We start from the raw sequence: 26574 nt of genomic DNA, 5'->3' as shown, positions 1-26574 counted from the left end.
GTTATTATTTTTTTTAATTTATGCATTCTTTGTTTTCTGTTTTATACGGTGTTCAAAAAAAAATTAAGTGCAAAGCCTTTTAGATTCAACGATTCAAGCGAAGTTATATTTGGTAGAAATTGTTAAGTAGAAGGTGCTAAAATGGAATTTTATTAATGTATTGAAGGGAAAGCCCTATATGTACATACATTCAATTTAATATACATTAAAAATATGCAATTTCTGTATTTAAACGAGTTAACAATAAAACTTATGAAAAGTACTGCTTACAAATTTCTTCTTTTCTCCAATCCTTTAGTCTATTAAAAATTAGAGCAGCTCAACATTTTTTTTTCATTTTTGTAAAAATTAAATTTTAATGAATGTTATTTTAAACGTGTTTTTTGATTTTAGGAAAAATCCAGTGGAAAACATATTTTCCAAAAGATATCTAGGACTTGATTAAGGCTTACAATTGCTATTGATGCAGGCGTGTACTAAATTTCATAAAAATATCTTAAGGAGTTAAGGCATTTTTGTATTAAAATTCTTACACTCCCAGTAGCTCAAAAGTTTCATTGAGAAATAGCGAACTTTTCTTGTTAAAATTCCCTTATAAGGATTAGCATCTTATTCTGACCCTGTGTATATTTCTTTCTTATATTTACTACTTTAAGTTCTGGTCTTACGTGAATTGTAGAAAATTATTTACCTGCAGATATTTTCTATACTAATAAACATTGCCTTTTTGGTCCCAACATATCTGATCTCTTTGCTGATTACTTTCAAATAGTTTATTCAACCAAAAACTACCATGTATCTGAATCTTTCAACATCATCCCAGACGCCTCTCGACCTGGTGGAGCAACTAAAAACCTATATTTTAATAAGAAATCGATGGCGAAGTTCAATCAAAGCCAAGCCGGGGGTAGACTGTGAGTCTGACTTCAAGCTATTTTGGCACAAATACAAAACTAAAATAAAGAGATAAGCTGCATCAGCTTAGTCAAATCAATCAACCTAGACCAAACATTGATGTAGATCTTATTAAATGGGTCTTAAAAGCCACCAAGCTTCGGTCGTTGTCGATAACATAGAGAATTTGGCAGAGCACTAAAGAGTGGATAACTAAAGTCATGGAATCATCAAAGAAATCAAATCATCGACCATCGAAAGCAGTTAAAGCTAGCTTCAAATAAAGAGAACCAGGATAAAATTAAATAACTAAATAAAGAGATCAAAGCAGCAAGTAGGCGAGATAAAAATGACCACATCATACGGGTCGATAGGGAACTTGAGGACCATTTTAACGAACGTGAGTCTCGAGAATTGTTTAACAAAGTAAGATATTTCTCTAAAGAATTCAAACTACGCACCCACAAAAGTAACAAAAAAAGAGGGGGAAATTATAAGCAACGCCAATGGTATAAGAACTTCGTATCTTTCAAAAGAACTAAATACCCCTTAAGAGCCTAATATACTAAGATCGGAAGTTGAAAATGGCATAAAACTTCCCCGAAACAAAAAATCACCAGGAACGGATCAAATAAAGGAAGAGGTCTAAAGTCTTTGGGCATGGGGGCAATAGAAACAAAAAATCTGTAACCTTATAAGGAAAACAAGATAGTGGCCTGAAGATTGGACAGAGCTGAAGGTCTTCCGGTATATCATACATAACCGTCTTAAACCATTTGTTTTCCCACAGCTTTCATCAGGGGAGCAAGCATGTTTTGTGCCAGAATTTAATATTCCACTGTATCTCTGCTTTGTAGACTATCAAAAAGCATTTGGTGAAGTATACTGGAGTTACCTTCGGACCATAATAGGAACGCCAAAACACCTGAAAAGTCATGATCGACGGGAATTACTCGGTGAGCTTGAGAACGACCGCTGGAGTTAGACAAGGTTGCATTTTTTTACCTACCATATTTAACACTTTTAACGAATATGTCATTAGAGAGGTTCTGAATGGGTGGAAAGGCAGTACATCAATTGGCTTCAACCATACCAGAAATTGCAGAAATTATGAGCAGACGATCTTTTATTAGTGAAAAATATGGCTTAAAAATAAATAAATCCAAAACTAAAATAATGATAGTTAATAGACAATAACTTCTGCCCAAATATCAGAAATTTCAGGTTCCAACCAGTTCAATCTTGGTTCCTTAATCTCGAACACTGGGAAATGTGAAAGCGAAATGCACCGTCGTGTAACTATGGCAAAATCAGCGACTACCAAGCTAAATAAAACATGGAAAGACAAAGCTTCTAACCAGAATCAACCGCATATATCTGCTTAGGATTATGGCTAGAAGATCAGGAACAATGGAACGGCTAATAATAGAAAGGAAAATAGAAGGCAATCTGCGCAGGAGGCAGATCTATTTAGTTGGAGATCTGCCGCCTGGGCAGATTGCCTTCTACTTTTAGCAGTTAGGTAAACCAAAAAAACCCTTAATGCAAAATATGAAACAACTTGCCGCCGAAAGGATGGCATAAGATAAGTAAGCATGGAATCAATTGGTGAATAAAATATAAATAATAAAAGAGGACTAGGATGAATCTTTATCCATTAATAATATCAATAGAAGTAATTTCCACATAAATGTTTCTACGATGTACGAAGAAGTTTAAAGGTTGAACACTAATAAGAGCCAGAGATGTCATACCACCCTTCATATCAATCATGCAGTTTTGTTCTGCCTCATCCACTTTCTATTTTATTTAATAAATCTTTAGAATTGTGTCTTTCCTAATTTTTGTAAGACAAGCTACTGTACTAATACCTGTTCACAAAACTGGTAACAAGATCTATGAAAGTAACTATAGAGCAGTATGCAACCTAAATATAATTTCAAAATTATTTAAGAAAATTGTAACAAAATATCTTACATCATTATTGGGTCCTACCATATTATACCTGAACAAACTGCCTTTCAGAGCGGAAGATCAACAGAACTCAATCTGTTGACTTCACACTATCTACACCGACTTTTCCAAGACGTTGGACAAGGTAAATTATGGAATAAACTTGGGAGTAGCAGGTGTGGGGGGTAACTTCTTAAGATGGATTCGCAGCCATGGATCAGATCACCTAGGTCTTAAATTGTAAAGGTCAAAGGACTTATATCTTATGAACTAAGTGTTCGTTCATATGTGTGCCTCAAGGATTACATTAGAACCCGCTTCTTTTTAATGTTTTTATGAACGATATCCACACGTTTTCAATATTTTAGATTCTTATGTTTGGCAAGTGAGAAACGTTTTCTAGCTGTCTCCTTCCTTTCTGATTGTGTCAATTTACGATCAGATGTTTCCAAACTGAAAGTGTGGTGCGTCCAAAATTTAATAGATTTATATCCAACCATAGTATTTGCTTCTCCAAGCACACTCTCTTCGTATGATACAACCCTGGTAACAATTAGCGATGTTGAAGTTGTATTCGACTCCTCTATGATTTAAGTTTTATTTATCTGAGATTGTATTAAAATCCCCTAGAACGACAGGTTTTGTCAAGAGATGTACAAGAGATTTTACAAACATCCCTGCTATCCTGTACTGTACTTTAGTCAGACCTTTGCTGAAGTATCGCTCTTCAGTCTGAAACCCTCAGTATACATGCTATATGTATATTCACAGGTTGAAACAGGTGCAATGGAAAGCCCTGATATACCTAGCATTTAAATCCAAAATTGATCTTATTAACAACTATCATCATAATTACAGAGTTTTGTTATCAATTGTTTTGTCTTTCTTCTCTTGTTCATCGGGAACAAAGGGATTTAATTTTTTTTATATTCTGACTGCTTTTGTAGATTTTCCAGAATTGATATATTCAATAGGTCTGGCATCTGGCATCATCAGGCCTTTAGAAGCCATCCACACACTACACAGTAGTATGCTCTAACTAGAGCGAAACACGTGTAGCCCGTTTTATTACATGTTGTGAGACCGTGACTTTGTGTTTTTCTTTGTTTTTCGTCAATTTTGTATGTTAGTCTCTTAGAGAATGATGGATGAGATTTTTGGAAGATTAACTTACATAGAAAAGGGCAATCAAGGTTAACGTCAAATTTTAAAACACTTTCGTGATCTGTGTGAAGCTGTACTGACTGGAAAGGAGTGTGTCATTTGACTTTTTAGAGGAATAAGTTTTAAGTATATTGAATAAGTTTCCCCTTACAAAAAATTGAAAATAAAGGTAAAAAATTATGAATTACTTACTATTGTTCTAAAAACATCTTTAACTAATCTAAGATCTTTACATTCCCTACGATAATATACTAATAATCTATATTTTATAACTACTTTAATGTCTTTAAAAAGGTTTATCGGCAAACAATAAGAAAGGCAAAACAACTGTATTATAAGTCTAGATTGGAGAAGTCACAAATTAAAACCAGAGAAAATCGGTTATCATTATTAATAACTGAGAGGCAATGGATCTAAATCAAGCAAATATTTAATTGAAATAAATGATTCTGTAGTCGAAAAAATAACAAGTTTCCTCAAACCTCTAATTGACCTGATCTTATACTAATCAGGACTCATTCTTTCTTTCATATACAGACCCAGATGAGATCAAGACAAATTTAGATGAAGTTAAAAATAAAAAACTTCTGTTCTAACAGTCAGAATTGAAGAGCATTTACCAGACCAGGCACTCGCTTCCCTCGATTCTTTTGAGACTGTAGCTTTTCGAATAATCTCAACATTTCTTTGATAACATTGTTTTTAATGAAATGATTCAGTTTACTATCAACCCATATCTCTTTTACCCTGTCTATCCAAGATTATTGAGATATTAGTTAAAAAAAAAGAATGACTGAAATAATAATATCATAAGGGTCAATTTGCTTTTCAGGAAGGTTTAAGTTCCGGAGATGAAATATTTCCCTTCTTGGAAAGTATGCCGCTGCTGATTTTACGAAATAATTCGATTCCGTTAATCCTGAGGTACTTACTGCTCGAAAAACTTGTTAAGTCCTTGATTCTGATGTGTGCTCACAAATTCCACAGGGTTCTGTGCTTGGCCCTTTATTATTTTTACTTTACATCAATGACTTGCTTCTCAGAAGATTAAGGGCACTGTCGCCAAAGATGCAGTCAATATCTTTTTAATTCTTTTTTTTTTGTGCTACCTAAAAGGTTATCAGGTATGTATACAGATGTATGTATACAGTTAAGTCTTTGGATGTAAGCACTTTCTTTATTAATATTCAGTGTCTTTCTAACAAATTGAATGAGCTAAATTTATTTTTAAATAAAAATCCTTTTGATATTATTTGCTTGGCTGAGCATTGGTTAAGTTTTGAACAATTAGAAATGATTAATATAATAAATTACTTAATGATTAGTTCTTTTTGTAGAATGGAGCATAGACATAGAAGCGTGGTCACTCTGGTTAAAACTGAATTTTGATTTCAACCTTTTTGCCCGCAGAATCACTGTTGCCCAGTATAATAGTAAACCTCTGAACCTAGATTTTAATATAAATGCAAGGTGCTTTGATAAATTTATTCAGGATTTTCATATACGATTTGGTGTATTATAAGGTTTATCATTATTAAGAATATTCATTATATGTAAATTCATTCCTGGTAGAGTTCAATTTGGGATGTTTCATAAGGAATTTATTGTGTTCTTTTATTTGTTATTTTTTTCTTGTTGCTATTATTGATTAATCGTGTTTTGTTTTCTAACTGTGATAGTGATAGTTTGTGAATATCAAATTATAATAATATGATGAAACATTATTAGGTAGTAATTATTTGAGGTTATAAAATATTGTAATTTATGCTATTTTTGTAAAAATGGTAATACACATAAATAAATAGAATATACATATATGACACTGACAGATGTTGATTCATCTAGGTGTATCAATGCTGTTTTTATTTTTTATATAGAACTATAGTGGGTATTTGAACTTATTATGACTCAAGGAAAATATTGAGTATAGTGAGGCAAATGATTTCACCATTATTAAAACTAAAATTAAACATTTTATACACTAACAAAAAAATGTTTTTTTTTTTCCAAGATACTGATACATTATAATAATATAATTAAAACAATATTTATTAAACTACCCATAAAAGCTTAATCCTCTTGTCTACTCTTCATAGCCAGTTGGTAGAGCATTGACTTTTGGATTGTGGAATAGGGAGTGGTTTCCATCACCCCATGGGAAAGGTTTTGTGCGTACGGCCATATATTCATATTTAACAAATTTTCTTTCATGTGGATGAGCCGCATGCTCCATATGGGTTAAATAGCAGTTCACCGCACACAGGATTATGGAAGGACAAGCCACAAAGTAAAAGAGCTTTTTCCATACTTGATAACCACCTGAAATGTAGAAAAGAATCATTAGTTTTACAATAAACTTAAGAAAGCATTATAAAATTAGTTTAAAATATGTTTTTGAGTGTTTATAAAAAATGCTTATTACCAAAAATACATAGAATAACTAGAGCAGCTATTTCATCTAACCATCCGACTAAAAATACTGTCAATATTTGGAACTTATAATAATTGTGAACAATAAGAAAACAAATTCAATGCGAAAATAAGAAATAATATTAGAAACAAAATATAAATAAAAGTAAAATATAGCTGGAACCATAGACAAGATAACATTGATGGATATTCATTAATGTTTTAATATTTAAGTAAGCCTATGAAACTTATGGTTTTCAAAGTTCAATTTATTATGTATCTAGGTTTAGGCATCAATTTTTTTCTGATGCAAAAAGAGCTAAAAACCAAGTCACCTCCTAAACACTCACAAAAGTTGCATTGTTCTATTTTCAAATGTTAAATAAAAATTCTGTTATTTGTATCAAGTTAATCTATATGTTTATTTTAACTTAAAAATAATAATCATTTTTACCAATGAAAAAGTTGAAGTACAACTGCAAAGAGTGTTCCAAAAGTGTAACCAAACTTTTGTAGCATGTTTATTTTTTTTGGTTGCTTTTATAATGTAATAATTTAATATTGTATGAAAATGGTACTTATAGCAACATCTAGTGTAAAGTCGGTTAATGGCATTGTAAAAAAAAGAGTTAATAAGTTATCTCTTATAATAAGTTTATCTCTCTCTCTCTCTCTGATTAAAGTGATTTTTCTATCTGTCTGCCTGTTGTCATTGGTCATGTACACTATGCTTAAGGATCAATTTTTTAGGTGTTGGTATTTTCGATACTGGGCTGTTGTTGCCATGTTTTTCTTGTAATTTGAATACTTTTTCTTTTGAGATTAGATTGATGTTCGCACTCACTGCAACTTAAATCTAAGTGAGACAATGCCCAAGGTTCAGTGTTGGGACCACTGTTATTTTTACTGTATGTGGATGACTTGAGTTCATTGAAACTGCAGGGCAAGGTGGTTCAGTTTGCTGATGATACCACCATACTATGGAGCCATAAAAATTCTGATTAAATTAAGACTTGTATCCTTGAAGACCTTCAGATTTTATCAGTGTGGTGTGCTTCTAACAGGCTCGTGTTTAATGTAAGAAAGACGTCTATTATGGGGTTTAAGTGCGATGTTCAGGGTCTGATGTTTGACGAAAATTCCCTCTTGCAGAATAAAGAATGCTGCAAGTTCCTAGGAATTACCATTGATGGTCGCCTTCGGTTTGAAGATCATATTTTACATTTAGCTGGGAAATTATCTTCTAGATGTTTTGCAGTAAGAATGGCAAAACAAGAGCTGGGAGGGGTGGTTGCACGTTCAGTGTACTTTTCACTTATTGAATCTCATATTCGGTATGGCTTGCCTTTTTGGGGTTTAACCAATAAGGGGCTACTTAACATTGTCTTTGTTATTAAAAAAAAAGCAGTTAGATCCCTGTGTTGTGCTAAGTTAAGAGATTCTTGCAAACCCCTCTTCATTTCTGAAAAAATCCTAACTCTTTTTTCACTCTTTATTTTAGAAACAGCTGCTCTTATTCACAAAATTCCCAAACTACCATCTGACACTGGCCATTTGACTCGTCATTAATTTACATAAGTAAAAAAAATTACAATCATGTTCCTCTATGTGTTAGACATATATCGGATGTTAAGAAATTTAAAAGAGAATTAAAGACGCTTTTATTGGCTAAGGCATATTATAACCTGGATGACTTTTTTAATGATAGGTTTTAACCTTGGACATGTTGGAAAGTTTTTTTTTTCCTTTTTTCTTCTCTAGTTTTGTCAACAAGTTTACCTTTATTTAGTAATTGATTGTTTTATTTAGTTATCTTTAATTCAAGTATGCTCAAAAAGTTTTGTCTTCTTGTGTTTAATTTTGTTCATTGTTTTGTCAATTTTTAAATTGTATTTTTGTTTTGTTTTTTTAGCTTGTAAGATGCTTGTACACAAGATTATTCTTACGTAATATAGCACATTTTCTTTCTTTCTTCTTTCTGTATTGTATTCTGTCTTCAATAGTAGTTGTACTGTTAATTCTTGTAAAACTGGGCCTGCTTGAGATTATCCATTGAAGAGGTACCCAGAAATTACCTTTTGGCTTGCTTTCCAAATTTCTCAAGCTTGGGACTTTATAAAAGGCCCTGGCTATGAAAGTATCTGGAAAAACAGCTGCAGTAGATGAAGTATTTTTTGCAAATCATTTGCATGCAGTTTAAATTAAGGGCCCAAAGACTGATATTTATTAATTTTACTTTTGATCTTTAAAACATTCGTGGAAATACTTCAGTAATCACTTCTGTCAGCTTTTTTGTTTTTAATATTCTGCAACATAAAGAGAGTTGCAATTGACTGTGCTGACACCTCAGTTGTTCAATAGGCTGATGACACATTAGTTGTTGTATCTCACAAGAGTAAAAATCTGGTACTAAAAAATGCAAATTTGACTATTAAATAGATACAAGAATGGTGTCGAAACAATTTACTTTTTCTTAATAGAGAAAAAATTTGTAATTTTTAAAACCGATCCTATACCAACCCATTCTCAGCTATTACTCTACAAGATAAATCAATAATATAAGTTGAAAGTACAAAATTTCTACCATAAGAACTCACTGGAATGAGCAAGAGGAATAGGGTCAATTGGGGTAATTGTGGACGATATTTAATGTTTTGACTTGCTAAACGATTTTTGGGGACATAACGCATTATTTTATATATGTAAATTAGCAGTCAGATAGCTCATAGTATCTTCTTTGATAATTACTAGTGGTTTTCTGTAATTACAAGTCACATTAAGATAAAAAAAATATATTCAACATGCTTGTCCGTTTGCATTTACCCCTGCTCTTTAGGGGTAATTGTAAACAAGCATCTCTTGACACATTTACTCTACCAGAAAAAAACCTGGGACAAATATAAACGAACTATATAAAGTCGCTGTGTAGCAAAATATTTTTTGATATAAGTCGTGTTTACATTTACCCCAAAATAATGTGACCTTAAAGCTTTTGCTTGCAATATAAATGAAAAATCGAGATAAAAGTGTTTTTTCCAACAGTTCTGTTTATTTTAACTAAATCTAAACTATTTTTCAGAACGCTAATAAAAGAAATTTATTCTAAGTATGTAATTATAATAATATTATAGGTATAAAAAAAATAGTTTTGCTCATAAACAGGAACTATTGCTGGAAAGTTGTATAGTATTCTCTCTCCCTTCATTTGAATGCCAGGATCGGGAAGCACACCAATGATTTGATTCAAGGTTATATAACTGACATCAGTTTCAACAATGTAGAAAAGCATTTTTGATGCATGCCAGGATTTAAGACCAGTCACTTTGATTTCCGTTAATTTTTCATCCACAGCTTCAATTAAACACACATATTTAAGAAGAGTAGTCTTTCTCTTTCCACCTTTGAACTGCACAAGAATAAATTTCCCTGTGGAAGTCTGAACTCTCGACTGTTTTAAGCTCTATATGTTGTTTTTCCGGTTCTGCCCAATCTATTTCATCATCAGTATCACCTAGACTTATTTCTCCATCAGAACTTTCCGAATCTGCAACTGGTTCACTTCTAATTTTTTTCAATTTCGGCTTTAACTTTTCTTGTCCGTTTTCGAATTAGCCTTTTTTTCTTTTATTTTTCTTCTTCTCTTCTGCTTCTCTTAGTCTTTCCAAGACTTGGTTGGTTGTTAGTACCTCTCCATATCTTTGTTGCTTTAATCTCAGTATGACTTGTTTTTTCTCTTCAATAATATCTTCACGGCGGCTGAGTGGCAAGAAAATGTTGGTAATTTCTGTCGATTCACTGATAGACGATGACGTCGATGGTTGTGGACTATGGGTAGATGCCACTAATAATTTTTGGTAGTCAGTTGACGATGTAGAAGGCTGCTGTCGGCTTTCAGCTGACGACACTGAATGATGTTGACTACAACATGATGAAGTTGAAGGCATTTGATCGTCGACCGTGGGTAGAAGTGGGTTTGGTTCAGAAATTGCAACAACAGTTGATTTAGAGGATACTGGTTGGATAATAATAGCATCCGATGTTACAGATTTCGGAGCTTTGAGGGCAGCTTCGTATTTAGCCAAGTCTTCTGGTGTAAATTCATTTTGTGGGAATTTGTTTCAATCAACTGGGTATACGCCAGTATTTTTAAATCCAGATATAATATTGCTAGAAACCATAGACTCTTGCCAAGTAATGCCAAGTAATTCGGTAAACTTTTCCATAGTTACCCTCGTCCCATTCGTTCTTAACAAACTTCACCAATTGTTTATTCCAGTTCACCTTTAAGGGTCCGAAGACACACTTGTCCAAAGGCTGAAGCTTTTTCGTAAGATGGCTTGGAAACTTTATCAAAATAATATTGTTGTGCATTACCTCTTCAATAATTCTGACGCTCATATGACTGCTGTGACCATCATACAACAGTAGAGCTGCTTGATCTAGAAGGTTTTGGGAAGTTCGTAAATCTTTAATGTGAGGTATAAACCCTGTCGTAGACCACTGGAAAAATTGCGGCCCCTCCATCCATCCATTAGTGAAGGCCGCATATATAGAGTTCCTGGATAGGCGCTATTGGAAGTCCAACGAGCCTGAACTCCAGCTCCCTTGAATTGATATCCGGCACAGGGCCTTTCCTTTCTCTCCAATTGCCCTAATACGATAGGGATCATTATTAAAACCTGACTCGTCAGCATTAAAAATAAAACTTCCTTTATCATCTAAATTATTTTCATCAATGATTCTTTTCAGGTCATCAAAAAAATGGTAGACGATCTCAGGTTTTCTAGCATCCTTCCGCAGTTTTTGCAAATGTTCCGGTTTCTTAAGAGGCAGTTGTCTGTCTCTTAAGAAACCGGAATCTGTATGTCTTCTCATGAATGAGTAGTACCAGTCTTCTCCCGGTACTCCATTTTTAAATGGTGTTCTTCAACCTTTTGCATTAACATACTCTCCAACCAGTTGTCTAAGTTCTGCTTTGTCACATGGTAGACCCATCGCAGTACGTGCCAATAAACATTTCACTATTTCATTTTCGATATCTGAGGATAAAACTTGGGAACGTCCACCCTTTGTCACATTTAATGGAGTCTTTCTTCCTCCTATCCTTTGGTAAATAACTGATCTGGGAACACCATAGAACGTTTCTGCTTGGCAATACGTTTTATTTTTATTTTGGACATCTGCAAAGGCATTCGCAACATCTTCAGTTGTATAAGAAGGTGCTTCTTTTTTCGTACGAGTACGTAAGTACGAGGCAACTTTACACTGCAACAAGACAAAGAAATTACTCATTTTACATAAATTATCGGCGAGACACTAATTTTATCATGGTTACAATTACCCCAAAAGAGTGTATACATTTCCCCCAAGAACAAATTTATTAGGGGGAAATGTAAACACTGAATTATTTTAGTGATTATAAAATTTGTCGACAGACATTTAAGCGTAAAATAGACACAATAGTATAACAAACAATGTCCAAATGAAATATCTAACTTACCTCGATAATTTGCATTCGAAAACTTCAGTGCCGAAATTCAACATAAAACCGCCAAACACATCAAATTGGATCAGCCAACTAATGCAAGAAGAGCACAAACAGGAGTAAAATTTCGAGGGAAACCGCGTTTGCCCAACGTCGGCACGACTCGAATAGTGAGCTTCGCGCCAAATTTGAAATCTAAATGTTGTTGTGTTTCTTATTTTAGATGTGTCTACAATTACCCCAGTTTTCATTTACCCCAATTGACCCTATATGCAATAAAATTTATGTTCCTCCATCCATGGATCTATCTGTGTATGCAGCGCATTGTGCCTCTGTTACCAAAGCTTGCGAGAGCTTTAATAATGTTCTTATTGTTGGTGACTTTAACCTTTCTAATATTTCATGGTTACCTAGTGATGATCATTATGGCTTAACCCCAAATAATGTTACATCTGATAAAGAAAATCTTTTATGTGACACATTCACTTTTCTAGGTTTAATGCAGCTCAATGCAGTGGTTAATGATCATGGAACAATTCTTGACCTTTGCTTTACAACTTTTCATTCCACTTTACCAACTAAATGTAATGGTTTAGTCGGGTCAGATCCTTACCATCCTGCTCTTGAGCTGCAACTACCCAATAGTAAGTCCAATTACCTGGAACTACCTATAACATATTTTTACAACTTTAATCAAGCAGATTTTGTGTCTATAAATAACTACTTTTCTACATACAACTGGATGTCTATAATTGTTAACGATAACTTAAATACCACTGTTGCAAACTTCTATTCTGTTGTTTATGATTGTTTGAATCTGTTTGTGCCAATAAAAAAACACTCTCCCAAGAAACATTATCCACCATGGTTTTCTAGAGAACTAAAAAGTCTAGTTATTCAGAAAAAAATAGCACATAGAAGGTACAGACAGTCAGGATCAAATACTGATTACTTAAGTTTTAGTGTTCTGCGCTCAGAATGCCGTTCATTATCTAGTGAATGTTACAGACACCACATTGAGAGAGCCGAAAATGCAATAGAGAACGATAGCAAGACCTTTTGGAAATTTGTAAGACTTCAGTCCAATCAAAGCGATTCTACCGTTCCAGATGAGATGTTCCTTCATGATCTCAGGGCCGATACTGGTATTTCTATTGCAAATCTCTTTGCCACCCACTTTTTATCTGTATTTAACAAGAATACTAACCCTTCTAATGCCTCTGACGGTCTCGATACCTCATTTAAATTTAACCATATCAACCACGTGTTCCTTAGTGCTACTACAATTGAAACAGCACTAGCTAAACTGGACAGCAGAAAGGGAGCGGGTTCCGATGGAATTCCAAACAGGCTTTTGAAAGAATGCAGCCATTCCCTTTTCCTTCCACTTTTTCATATTTACAATTTGTCCCTAACTTCTGGAACTTTTCCAGAGAACTGGAAGCTATCTCATGTATGTCCTATTTATAAATCTGGGAATAAGAGTGACATAACTAACTATCGTCCCATTAGTATCCTCTCTGCAATTCCTAAGCTGTTCGAGCACTGTGTAGAGGTGGTTCTATCTGGCACATTTCAGGAAATAATTGGAGATCAACAGCATGGATTCACCAGAGGTCGTTCTGTGGATACAAACTTGTTTGTTTTTAGCAACTATATCTTCAAATCTTTTGCCGACGGTAATGAAACACATGCGATATACACGGACTTAGTTCTTTTTTACTTTGGATCAAGTCTTATCTGATGGATAGAGAGCAGCGTGTTAAAATTGGTGGTTTTTTGTCCAACCCATTTTTGACAACTTCAGGGGTCCCTCAGGGCTCCCATTTGGGACCATTGTTATTCAGTCTCTTTATCAATCACCTCGGCTTCCTACTGGAGTCTGAGTTTTTGCTCTTCGCTGATGATTTGAAAATTTTTCGGCGGATTTCCTCCTCTCAGGATCAGATGGTGCTACAGAGAGATATAAACAGAGTGTTTTCCTGGTGTAAGTCAAATGAAATGTCATTGAATGTTAAGAAATGTGGGTTTATGAGGTTTACTCGTTTAAGGGTCTCCCCTCCTTGTTATTGATGGTATCCCCTTGAAGGAGCTTGACTCAGTCAAGGATTTGGGTGTCTTTCTGGACCCGAGTCTTACTTTCTCCCACCACTTCGAAAATACTGTAAATAGAGCTAATAAACTGCTTGGTTTTATCAAAAGATCTTGCAAAGACTTTACTAATGTGTCAGCATTGAAGACACTATATATTTGCCTGGTGAGATCTCTTCTCGAATTCTCCAATATTGTTTGGTCACCTCATTTTCTGATTCACATTGAGAGGCTTGAAAATATCCAGCACAAGTTTATCAGGTTTGCCAGATATACTCTTATGAAGTCAGGCCTGGATCTTACCTGTTCAGAGACCATGTCCTACCTAAGCATAAACTCCTTATCAAGTAGAAGGCAGTTCTTTGATGTTTGCTTTGCGTTTAAGGTTCTGAATGGTATTGTTAGAAGTCCGGAATGTCTATGCCTTTTCTCTTTGCATGTATCTTCTTACACAACACGAGGTCAGGCGCTTCTCCACATTCCCTTTTGCAGAACATCCTATCTACTAAACAGTCCTATAAATAGAATAGCTTCTACAGTGAATAGATTTGCAAAAGATCTTGATTTTTTCAGTACATCTTTAAATAAATTTAAGTCGTCAGCTAGGGCAACTATCTTGGGATAGTGCCCTACTCCCACTCTTTGGATTAGGTTTAGCACAGTATTGTTTATTAGTATTATAGTTTTTACTTAAGACTACTGTTAATTATTAATAAGTACTTGAAATGTTATATACGTTGATGAATAAATAAATAAATAAATAAAATAAAATAAATAAAATCACTTGGGTGTATATTCTATATCACTTCTGCTCTATATTATAGCATATTTTGGGGTACACATAATCAAACAGCTCATCCTGTTTTTACACAACAGAAGAGGGTCATTAGAAAAATTTGTGGAGCTACATATTTGGAACTCTGCACCACTGTTTTACAGTAAAATGTAATGATAATTAATTTTTGCTATCTTTGCAGTTGTATCTAAGTATAAAAATTGTAATGTATTAAAACATAATAATTCAATAAGGACAAGTAGTCAGAGAAATAAAGCAATATTTTAATGGTCATCCTTGCACTTATGAATATGTTCAACATAGCAGGTAAATTAGCAATAGCATTGTAAATTGCTATGGAAAAGCTAATACCAAACCAAAAAAGATAACTATGGTGATAGCAAATTCTTCAGGGCCAGTCAAGTAAGCCAGACAAAATACTGTATTGAGATATATTTTGTTTTTGTTTTGGTTTGATATGATTCAGTCTGTAATCTGTAATGTGTAAAATTGACTTTATTAAATAGTGTAAAAACTAATATTTGTTTTTTTGTTTCTAAAATAGAACAAAATCTATCTAAATCTAGAAAATGTGCTTGATTTTATCCTGATTTGAATATATGACTAGAATAGAAAGAAAATGTGCTATATTACATAAGACAAAATCTTGTGTACAAACATCCTAAAAACTAAAAAATTACAAATTCAAAGAAGAACTAATAAATATTTCTAAACTATAAAATTTTCAAAAACACTATCCAAAAATAGGCTTAAAAATAAGTGAGTTTGAACTTTTTATTATCTTTTTAATGTTTGTCTAATATGTAAAGGGACACAATTGTACATTTTTTTACTAAGGGATAGGAGTGAGTTTCTGATAAGGAAGAATGTAGCAAAAAATCATCTACCTGATATGTCATATGACCAGTGTTTAGGATATTTATGAAATGATTGAAGGACATTTATGAAAAATAATATGAATTAAGAGTAGCTGTTTCCAACATAAAAAGAGAAAATACAGTTAGGATTTTTTGAGATATGAAGAGGGGTTTAGATGATTAGGGTTAAGATGAGACTCAATAATATTAAAGTACACTGAACATCAACCACTCCTCCCAGCTCAAGTCTTGCCATTCTTATTGCAAAACATCCAGAAAATATTTTTGATGCAAGATTTAGGATATGATCTTCGAATCAAATGCAACCATCAACTCTTCACTAAACATCATGCCCTGGACATTACACTTAAACTCCATAATATACAGTGCGGGCCAAAAGTGGAGAAACTTTTAATATTTTTATTTTTTTCTTATTAAAACTAATTCGAAGTAATAATAATTGTAAATAATGTTTATGGTTATATTTAGTAGTGACAAAAATAATTAGAAAAAAAAATTGAAAATAAATAATTACAAAATATGCGAACAAAATTTATTTTCTCTGGACAAAAATAGAGAAACTTTTTATTTTTATGACATAATTATGTTATAATACAAAATGTGGATAAAAGCACACTAATACTTTGTGGCATAACCGTTATTCTTCCCAACTTCACTACACCATCTTGGCATAGATTTAAGAAGGTTGTGTATAATATCTTTGGAAATTTCACTCCATGCTTCTGTTAGGACTTGGAATAATTTGTCTTTATTTCAGAACTTATTCGGATTTTTTTGTCAAACTTTTTTGTCTAGGTGCTCCCACAAGTTCTTGATGGGATTTAAATCTGGACTTTGAGCTGGCCACTTAAGAACTTGAATTTGTTGAGAGGTTAGAAAATTTTTAACAATTTTAGAAGTGTGCTTGGGGTTGTTATCATGCTGGAATTTCCAAATTAATGGCAAATTATCCTCGGCGTAGGGAAGCATATTATTCCTTAAGATGTTTAGATAATATTGGCTATTCATGATCCCATCTATTCTCACCAGTGGACCAACGCCATGCCCAGAAAAACATCCCCACATCAACACATTACCGCCTCCATGTTTGATTGTGGGAATAGTGTACTTTGGGTTGAATTTTTCATTCTCGGGACGTCTAATCCATCTCATACCATCTGACCCAAATAAATTGAACTTACTTTCATCTGACCATAAAATGTTGATTATAGGTCCAATGTAAGTGTTCTTTTGCGAATCTTAAACGAATTTGTTTATTTTTCGTTGAAATGAAAGAAAATTTTTTACCGGTCTCCTGGCTTTTAAGTTGGCGTCACATAAACGTCTTCGAATAGATCGAACTGAAAGGGAAATGGTGGGATATGCCATTTTTTATATCTTCGGCGGAGAAAAATGGATTTTTTATAGAACATCGTCTAATTAGCTTGTCAGTTGCAGACATTATTTTCTTGGGTCTACCTGGCTTAGAGATGCTGGCAGTAGTGCCTCTAGTTTGCCACAATTTGATTTGTTTACAAATGACACTTATGAAGATCAAGTTCTCTAGAGATTGTTTGAATTTTGATTGTTGAGAATTATAAGTTTTTTTATTTGTTCAGATAAATTTATACCTTGAGGCATTTTAATACTAAATAGGCTTCTTCACAATCAAAAACGAACTGCTTCAAATGAGACCTATTTAAATTAAAATATTTAATACAAAAAGTTTCTCTATTTATGTCCTCAAGTAAAAAAACCATTGTTTACCATTTACATTCCTGTGATAAATATTCAAACTTTTTTGGTATGAATTTATGGCTTAGGCTAAGATAAACATTTTTAGTACATGGTGTCACAAAAATTTTGAATAGATTATTAAATTAGAAAATAAATTAAAAGTTTCTCTACTTTTGGCCGGCACTGTAGGTCTTACCCACATTGAACACAAGCCTATTTGAAGCACACCAAACTGATAAAATCTTTTATCATTAAAAACCTGAGCTCTAATGTAATCAGAATCTTTATGACTCCACAATATGGTGGTATCAGCAGCAAACTCTTAGTTCAGTTTACTACCCTGCAGTCTAAATGAACCTCATTTACCTACAGCAACAATAACAGTGGCCTAACAATGAACCTCAGGTACTCCAGACTTAAGTGATCTAGAATCAAATAAAGATCCAGATACTGTCACTCCTTGAGTATGATTTGATAGGTAGGACTCCAGCCATTGCAATGCCATACCCCTTAAACCATATTTACTAACCTAGACAACAAGATTCCAAGATCTACACAATCTAATGCCTTGGACAAATCACAAAACATGGCCGCCACCAAGTCTCCAGAATTCAAGGACACACAGACACACTCCAAAAAGCTAAAACAGCATTTTACCAGTTTGAAATCCAAATTGATTTGCAGATAAAATGCTATTACCTATGTTGTAAAATAGACAAAGTTCTGCTATTTGCAAGTGTTTCAACTCTCTTAGAGAGGGTACATAAAATAGAAATTTGATGGAAATTACAAGGATCGTTCAAATCTCCACCCTTATGAAGGGAGATAATCACTGCCTCTTTTAAACTTGAAGGAAAAATTCCATTATTGCAGGAATTGTTTATGGCAGAAAGTAAGGCATTCAATGATATTCTTAGCATAAGATTTATATTAATTATATTTTAATTTAAAACTTACTAAAGAACCAATATCTATTTTGACTTTTAAGCTAATAAATTAATTTAATATTAGGATCTAAGAGAAACATTTTTAAAGTTAAATGAAACCAATTATTTTAATTTGATTTATTATTTCAATGTGGAAACTTAAAGATTGGTCCAAAAAATTGCTTTAGGTAATTTGATATTGAAGCTTCTATCTATTTTCACCCTCCTATCAAGCAACCCATAATCCACCAAGTTGATTGGAGTCCAGGAAAGATGCGAATAGTAATTTGAAATATTACCAGCATCCTCTTTTTTTATTGTTGAGCATATGCTGCCCAGTTTCTCTCAAGAAGAAAATTTGGTAAACACACACCTTCCACCCTGTGATATATTGATTGTATTGTACTATGTGCTACTTTATGGAGCAGTCAGTAACTGATTTAAGTTTTCTTGCGATAAATCTTTGACAACTACCTACTCACAGATACATAGCAGAGATAATCGGGAAGAAACATTTCCAGAATATTTTTAGGGATTTGGATTGGATTATGTAACCAATACATTGGATTTATCTTACCTTCGTGAACTCCGGACACAGCAGACGGTCCTGTAACCTGAGCAGCCCGCTTGGCTGATGTCTGCAAGTACCTTTTAAAGGCGTTGTTTAAAACAGCCGACATAATTCTGGGTGTTTTATTTCAATTATTAAATTGGGTGTTTTGAAATCTATGTACCCACTTTGCTTGAAAATTTCAACAGAACAGAGTAACTCACTTTCGACTTTGACGTATGGCATATGACGTATTATACGATAGAGGTAGATTAAGGCAGTGGACAAACTTGCGACCTGATCGCGGCTAGATAAACGGTGCAATCTGGTTGCACTTATCGTCACTGTCCAGGCAAAATATCTTATGCGCCATTTTAGTAATTTTTCCTACGCAAAAAACGTTTATTTTTCATTATTTTTAATAAATTTTTGTTTTGTTGTGAAGGATGTATGGGGACGAGGTATTGTTTTATTATTTTAAAGCCAATTTCCAAAAACTATTAATATTATGTTAAATAAAGGTCGCTTATGATATTTTAAAAATGCGTTTTGGGAATTCCATGGAGCTTAAGATATTTTTAATGTTGCTTGTATCAAAATAACTTGCGAATTATTTTTATAATATCGTAAGCACCAAATTAAAATAATTAGGTTTTATTACAGTCATGGTATCTTTATTTCAAAAAAACAACAGTAACAGCAGCAACATTAAACAAAACATTTCAAAAAATAATAATAAATTAAACGCCTTCGTCCTCTTCATCTTCTTCATCAGTGTCCGGTAATACGTCTTTAATGTTCTGCGAATGTGGCAGACTAATGAATTCGGTATGATAGTCCTTTGGAATAGCTGACTGCAAACATAATTTGCTAAGATCTTTATATTTAGCCGCCGATATCGGCAGTAGGGAAGTGTAGCATTTATTAAGGGGCTTTCCGTCATTTTTAATAGTAAAGTGCTGTTCATTGGCTAACCCTTGCAAATAACTATACTGAACTGTCATGTATTTTGGATTTTCTGCTTCCATTTTTACTACCCGAATTTTGGAAATTTGAAGGGGCTTACCTTTGACTAATTTAGGTTTTTTGCTTCTAGTTTTAGTTCGTTTTTTCTTTAAAATTGATTTAGGTTGTTCAGTAGTTTATGTGTCTTCAACATACTGGGAAAAATTAGAAACCCCTTTTGCAATGGTTGAATAGTTCAAAAAATTGTCATAGTTTAATAAATTGACGAAATATGGTCCGGGTGTGTGCCTTGCAAGACTTATAGCAGATTTCCACATTGAAGGTGCGTAAATGGTTCTTTTTGATATAAATGATTCTATAGTGGAATGCATAGAATCAATAGGCATGTATGTATGGCCAGCAATTAGATATGTAGTTTAATGTGATTTTTTTTATGTGAATAGATGTTTTAAGAAATGTGTTAATCATTGCCAAAAGGAACTTGAACGCCAATGAAAACTTGTTTGTTTTTATTTTGTCCACTGCAATTATCACAGTACAGGGAAAGTTCGGATATTTCAGGAAAAATACGTTGATCCAAAAGTTCAAGGTATTTTTGCAGTGCAAACTTCGTTTGAACCTTTTTTTCCCAAAGTCTCGTTCTACAGGAAACAAAAACCGTTTTTTGTTATACTTTCATATACCGTGAAATTGTAAACAGCTAATTTACGAGCATAATATAAAAGTATACTGTTTCCGTGTGGCGTAGTTAACACCTTCTGTAGATCAAAAGATGCACACATGAAATTTGGGTCGCAATTTTCTTGATCTTTTTTTAAATTTATCACGACTGTTTTTTATCTCTTCTCTATGACGCAGATAGTTTTCTAAATCTGCTGCTTCTACATTTTTTTCGCCTGTACTTAGGACCCTTTCACAAAGACTGCATTTATCTTTTTTTTTACACGAATGCCTAGATTGTAACCTTTAAAAATCCTTAAAATTGTTGCTCTGCTCACTGGATCCATTTTTTTCATTTTACAATCTTCCTTATACAATCTGTATAGATTTGGAAAATTTCCAATTTCAGAAAGCATGTAAAGTTTCTTTGTTTGGGAGTGGCAATAATAGGATGGCACCACTGGTATTTTAATATTAAAATCATTGACATGTTTAATAGATTGCTTAGATGTCTTATTTTTTGGTGCACAGCGACCTCGCGAGTCTTTTTTAATCATTCCTGTCTTAGAAACATTGTTTATGGTTTGTCGCAAAGACATTTTACTGATATCCAGGGTTGTTAGTATGAACTGCTGACAAACTCTTTTTTGTTCTCCTTGTACTGTTAAGTTATATTCTATAGTTTTTTGTCGCTTGGAATTATTATTCTTGGTACGTTTTCTTCCTATTTCTTTTTGCTTCATACATTGAATTAGCCAACTTTTCTTTTTTTTCATAGGTCTCAAGTTCATAATAGGCATTAAATATTTGCTTTCTGTCAGTTTCACTTACTGATTTACAATTATTCTGACATTTTTTTCCAGCACATGGATTCGGCTTTACTGCTTTATTTACACCAGAACGCTTTAGTTTCTTTTTTTCTTATTGATTTTATGTTTGGACAAACCAGTGCTAGCCCGATCACTGCTTTGATCTTCTGAACTAATGTCTTCTTCATTATTATCATTATCTTCTCTGTCAATATTCATAGCCATTGCTTGTTTATCATCTGTGGATTTATTGTTCTGAAGAGTTGTCACTGTTTGCTAAAAGAAAAATGTCCTGACTGTAGTTTAGTATTGATTAGGAAATAATTTATTAGTGTTAATCTTAGCAAAGAATGTGTGTACCAGAAGGAGTTACCTTAGACTGGGGATCATAACTTTCTATACTTGAACTATTATTATCGAATGGAAATGTCATAATTTCATCATTCCTGTTAGAGTGGAGTTCTCACAGTTACCTCAGCAATAACACTGTCAATAACATTTTCGAGAATAGTGTAGGTCATAATTGTTTCTGAATCTTTTTTAGGTTCGTCTCCGTTTATTTGTGAATGTACCGTAGCTTCATTTCCCGCTAATTTATTAACAATAATTTTTTGATCAATCTTGGGTTGAAAGGATAATTCTGGATTTTGCTGAAAAAATCAAATTTTGTTTTCCGTTTTTTCTACTTTATAAGAGTATGCATACGACGTATTATGGTTAGAGTTTTCAGTTGATTACCTCAAAAAAAGCATTGTCATTAACATTGTCAAGAATAGTCATGGGATCTGGAGCATCTTTAGATTCGTCTTCCTTTGTTTGTGGGAGTACCGCCAACGTCTAAAAATTTATAATTATTTACAATAATAAAATGGCACCGTTTGTTAATTGAACAACATTAATTTAGTTGATATTAATTAATTTTTCTAATTTATCATTATTACGCGAATTTAATTTAAAAATAAAGTACCTTGAAACATTGTTGTTCCTTCAGAAAACTCTTCGTTTGTGAGTCGCAATTTCAGGATTTCAACAGCTTCTTTACTTTTAATACACAAATTCAGACACCGTAAGCCCCTAGAAATTTTTAGGATAAATAAATAACAGTATAACAACAAAACACACTAAAAACACGTCCGCTTTCCACGAGGAGGGTTAAAAAACTGATTTAGTTTGGTAGTTACGATTATTTAACATCCGACGAGAACCAACGTGTATGATATACCACGATTTCCAATATATCGTAAGCGACAGGCGGATACGTTTATTTCTACAAATATTTGGACGTTGGCCCAAAACATAATGACAAACAAAACAAAAATATCGTAAGCGACAGGCGGATACGTTTATTTATATGAATATTTTGGGCGGTTGTGATATTTCATACCCTAATTTTTACCCTAATTTAAAAAAACAAAATATCGTAAGGGACGGGCGGTTACAATATTTATGCTGAATCTTTTGGTAACTGTTTTAAGAGTTTCGCTATCGAATAAAATGTAAGCGACACAAGCTTACGATATTTTAAATTATTTGGTGGATAATAAGTTTACTCTGATTGATAATAATCTAGCTTGCGATATTTTACATATTGAAGGCGCATACGATCGTAAATTTAAAAAATGAAATTATGACGTTCTGTGACCTTTGAGGCTAACGATGTTTTTTTAAGTCGATGCAGCTCACCTAGACAATTCCGGAAACACCAATATCGCAATTTTGCAAAAAATGTCGCTTACGATACTTTGCCTGGACACTGACGTTATGTGTTTTGCTGTATTTCGAGGCTTCGTCTAAAGAGATCACAGCACAACTGTTATTCGGTTGAATTAATTCTGTACATTATAATATTTTTATATAAAATATAATTTTAGTTTAGTAATACCAGAAACACCGATGATTTTCCGTCTTTGCCTCTCTTCTTGGAAAGTGAACATAGATAGCGCAGATGACGTTGTCGCTATAATTTAAACCTCGGATGAAACATATCAATTATTTTTTATTTATTTTAATTAAAATTAGCAGTTGTGTCTCATAACATAAACTTCTTAACTTTAATTCAAACAATGCAATTTGGTAAAAAACTAATTATAATTCTCATTTTTTTAATTATATTTTTAAAATGTATACAGTATTTTATTTTAATATTAAATATTAAAATATATACAGATTGTCCAGTTTAAAATGGACGTACTTGTGATATACAACACATACTTCTTTTGTTCCTAAAAATACAAAAGCATGCTAGTTGTATCTACTAATGCACCACGATGATGAAATAGACAAAAGGACCAATAAACCTGAAATCATAATGGCTTATAACCAAACTAAATTTGGTGTAGACATAGTAGATAAAATGTGTATTATGTACAATGTAGGCAGAAGTACTAGGCGATGGCCATTGACAGTGTTTTTGCATCTTTTGAACGTAGTCGGATAAACTGCAAGAAGCCAGTATTACCGTTGATTGAATATTGGAGTAATATACTCAAATATTCAATCAAAGGTGTTACTGTAAATAGTAAATCATGTTTACGATGAGATCTGGAATTTTGAAAAAAAATCAGTTGTTAGGGATTACTTGAACAAATTCAATGCAAAACAAGCTCTTCGTAACATATGCAAGAAAATTATTGTATTATATTTTGTATATTACTATTATTTGCCAAATAAAACATGTTTATTTCTATTTTTAAAAAAATAAACGAATTAAAAAAATAATTATTTCATATTTACCTACTTGTAGGTAAATTACAATCTTAAATTGTATCTAAAAGTCGCATAATTTCGTCCTACACCCTACAGTAATTAATAACAAAAAATAAGACGAGTATTGCGTTTATTATTATTAAACATTGAATCTTTTATAGAAAATAAAATAAATAAACTATTAGTATTACTCATTAAAAGTATTAGAATGAAAAGAAATGGCAACACAGTTGAAAACCTAGCTTCCATCGTTTTAGTCCATATTCCCATGGCAAAGCTCAATTGCCCAATAAGAAAGTTCGAGTCTAAAACCCAAATTTTGACTACCGACTTATGAGTGATCGCGAACGAGACGTATGACGATTATATTTTCACCTTTTAATTTTTCCATCACGCCTTCAAAATAATCGAATTATTTTTCCATATTCGGTTGCTACCCATTATTTTCATAATGGATTTATGAATAATTTTTAAACTGAATTATCCTATTACTAGCACACACCAAAAACTTAAAACAAATGGCCAACTGCAGAGTAAATAAAATCCGCAATCCTCATATCCAATTCGCTTATCTGATTTTTGTAAGAATTCTGGGTATGTTACAGTTTTAAATAGCCCGTCGATATACTGGGTTTTCGGTTTGGTTGCTAGCAAGGACACTAGAAATAAGAAGACTGATCTGTATGCTAAACGTGTATATCCAAAAATGAATGAAAACTAGTTTCAGAAAGTTGCCACATCGGTTCTGTTAGTCAGAAGTGTACCTCATTCTGATTAGCGGGACCCACCTTATGATAATGTTATTGATAATGCTATTTTCGGCATTTTCAAGTAATGGACATGCGATTCTTCGTAAAGTTGCCTTCGTGTCTGGTAATTATTTTAATCAGGATCAATTACTTTGTTATGATATATCCTGACAACATCTTTTTTAGGAAAGTGCAATTCGCATTCATGTTTACCTTTTTTAATGTAATCAAATACCTCTCGCCGCTCTCGAAATCTATGTTCATCCTGCACAAACGAAAAAAAACGTAATTTATGCGAAACAGTTTTTGATATATAAAATTCGAAAAATATATGAAACATTAAAGTAATTTAAAGGAGTGTGTAATTTTTCAGGGTGTTTCAGGAGGAAAGGGAGATGTTTTGGGAACATGTTCAGAAGGTCAAAATAAGATAAATTACCCCATATGTTTTAATCCGACTCTCAACCGTAAAAATATCTAAAATAATCGGTCCTGAAGTTTTTTTGTAAGATTTTTTATTTTAAAAGCGATACAATACTAGAAAAAAATAAAATTACACTTATTTAAAAGGTTTTGAAAATAGCCCCACCAACTTTAAGGCAAGCTGCAGCACGTTTGTTAAGCGCTCGTGTTGCACGTTTAATTGCTTGGGGATTGTTTTTAATAATATTTGAAGCATTCAAAATTTGATTGTGGAGTCCTTCTAAGGTTTCTACTGGGGTTTCGTATACTAGAGCTTTCATCTACCCCCAGAGGCAGTAATCCAGTGGATTTAAGTCTGGTGACCTCGGTGGCCAAACTTGAGGTCCTCTTCTATTACGCACTCGGTGACTTAAATGATGCTCCATTATGTTGAAAATACATTCGGTGTCGAACAATTAGCGGAACATCATCCAACATGTGTATTAAATAATCTTCCAAAAAGCGTAAATATCCTTCTCCAGTAAAACGCTCATCTAATACAAAAGGACCAAACAACTGGTCGTTCAGCATTCCACACCATACGTTAACACTGAATCGATTTTGAAAGTTTTGTTCAAACGTGGAATGAAGATTTTCATCTGACCACCGTTGTTGATTGTGTCGGTTATTAATTCCATTGCGGGTGAAATGAGCTTCATCGCTAAATAAAATGTATTTATGTAAGCCTCGATTTTGTTGGATCTATAGTCTATACGCAAAATAGAACCGTTAAGGCATAATCACCCTTTTGAAGATGTTGAACCGGTTGATTATGGAAAGGCTTAAAAGTATCTTTCAAACGTCCACATGTTATGCAAATCGAAGTTCTTTTGGAATCCGCCTCGTACCCGGGTTCTCTTCAGCCATATCCAAAACATTTTCTTCTTTTTCCACATTTAGTCCCGCCTTTCGTGAGCATTTCCTAAGCATTTGCAAAAACCATCTGAAAAACTTTTCGATTAGGAATTCTTCGATTTGCAAAGCGACGTCGGTATTCATCAACAGCACGTAATGCCCTAGCATTACAGAAACCATACAGGAATATCATGTCAGCATACTCCCTATGGGTGAATGTGTGAGGCATAACGTAATGGAAACTTTGCTCTTTTCAAACTGAAACGCTCAAAATTAATCAAACTGACAACCATGCTTGTCAAAACTACCAGTCAATTAAAATAGGTATTAAAATTAATGATGAAATACCTGCAACGTGAGTTAGAAATACAGAGAACGTAATTATTCCAAAAAAACCTTTTTTGGATTTAAAACTCATTTTTTTTCTTTTTTTCCGATCAGAACAGCAGCCGATCGTGCAACCACGAATGTTACAATGCCTTACTCCCATTGAAAATGAATTTAA

At 33.2% G+C, this 26574-nt stretch overlaps 1 protein-coding gene across 1 annotated transcript; it reads right to left on the bottom strand.

Moving 5' to 3' along the window:
• Positions 1-5983: 5983 nt before the first annotated feature.
• On the bottom strand, positions 5984-19100 carry LOC126735203 (cytochrome c oxidase subunit 6A2, mitochondrial-like). Its single transcript, XM_050439156.1, has 2 exons — positions 18890-19100; positions 5984-6330 (listed from the first exon to the last, which is right to left on the bottom strand). Exons 1-2 carry the CDS (start codon positions 18990-18992, stop codon positions 6095-6097), a joined length of 339 nt encoding a protein of 112 aa, XP_050295113.1. The 5' UTR covers positions 18993-19100; the 3' UTR covers positions 5984-6094.
• Between the last annotated feature and the right edge of the window lie 7474 nt (positions 19101-26574).

Source organism: Anthonomus grandis, chromosome 4 (genome assembly GCF_022605725.1).
Source record: "Anthonomus grandis grandis chromosome 4, icAntGran1.3, whole genome shotgun sequence".
Taxonomy (NCBI): Eukaryota; Metazoa; Arthropoda; class Insecta; order Coleoptera; family Curculionidae; genus Anthonomus; species Anthonomus grandis.
Note: the sequence above shows the minus strand (reverse complement) of the source record. Positions and strands in the feature narration are given on the sequence as shown.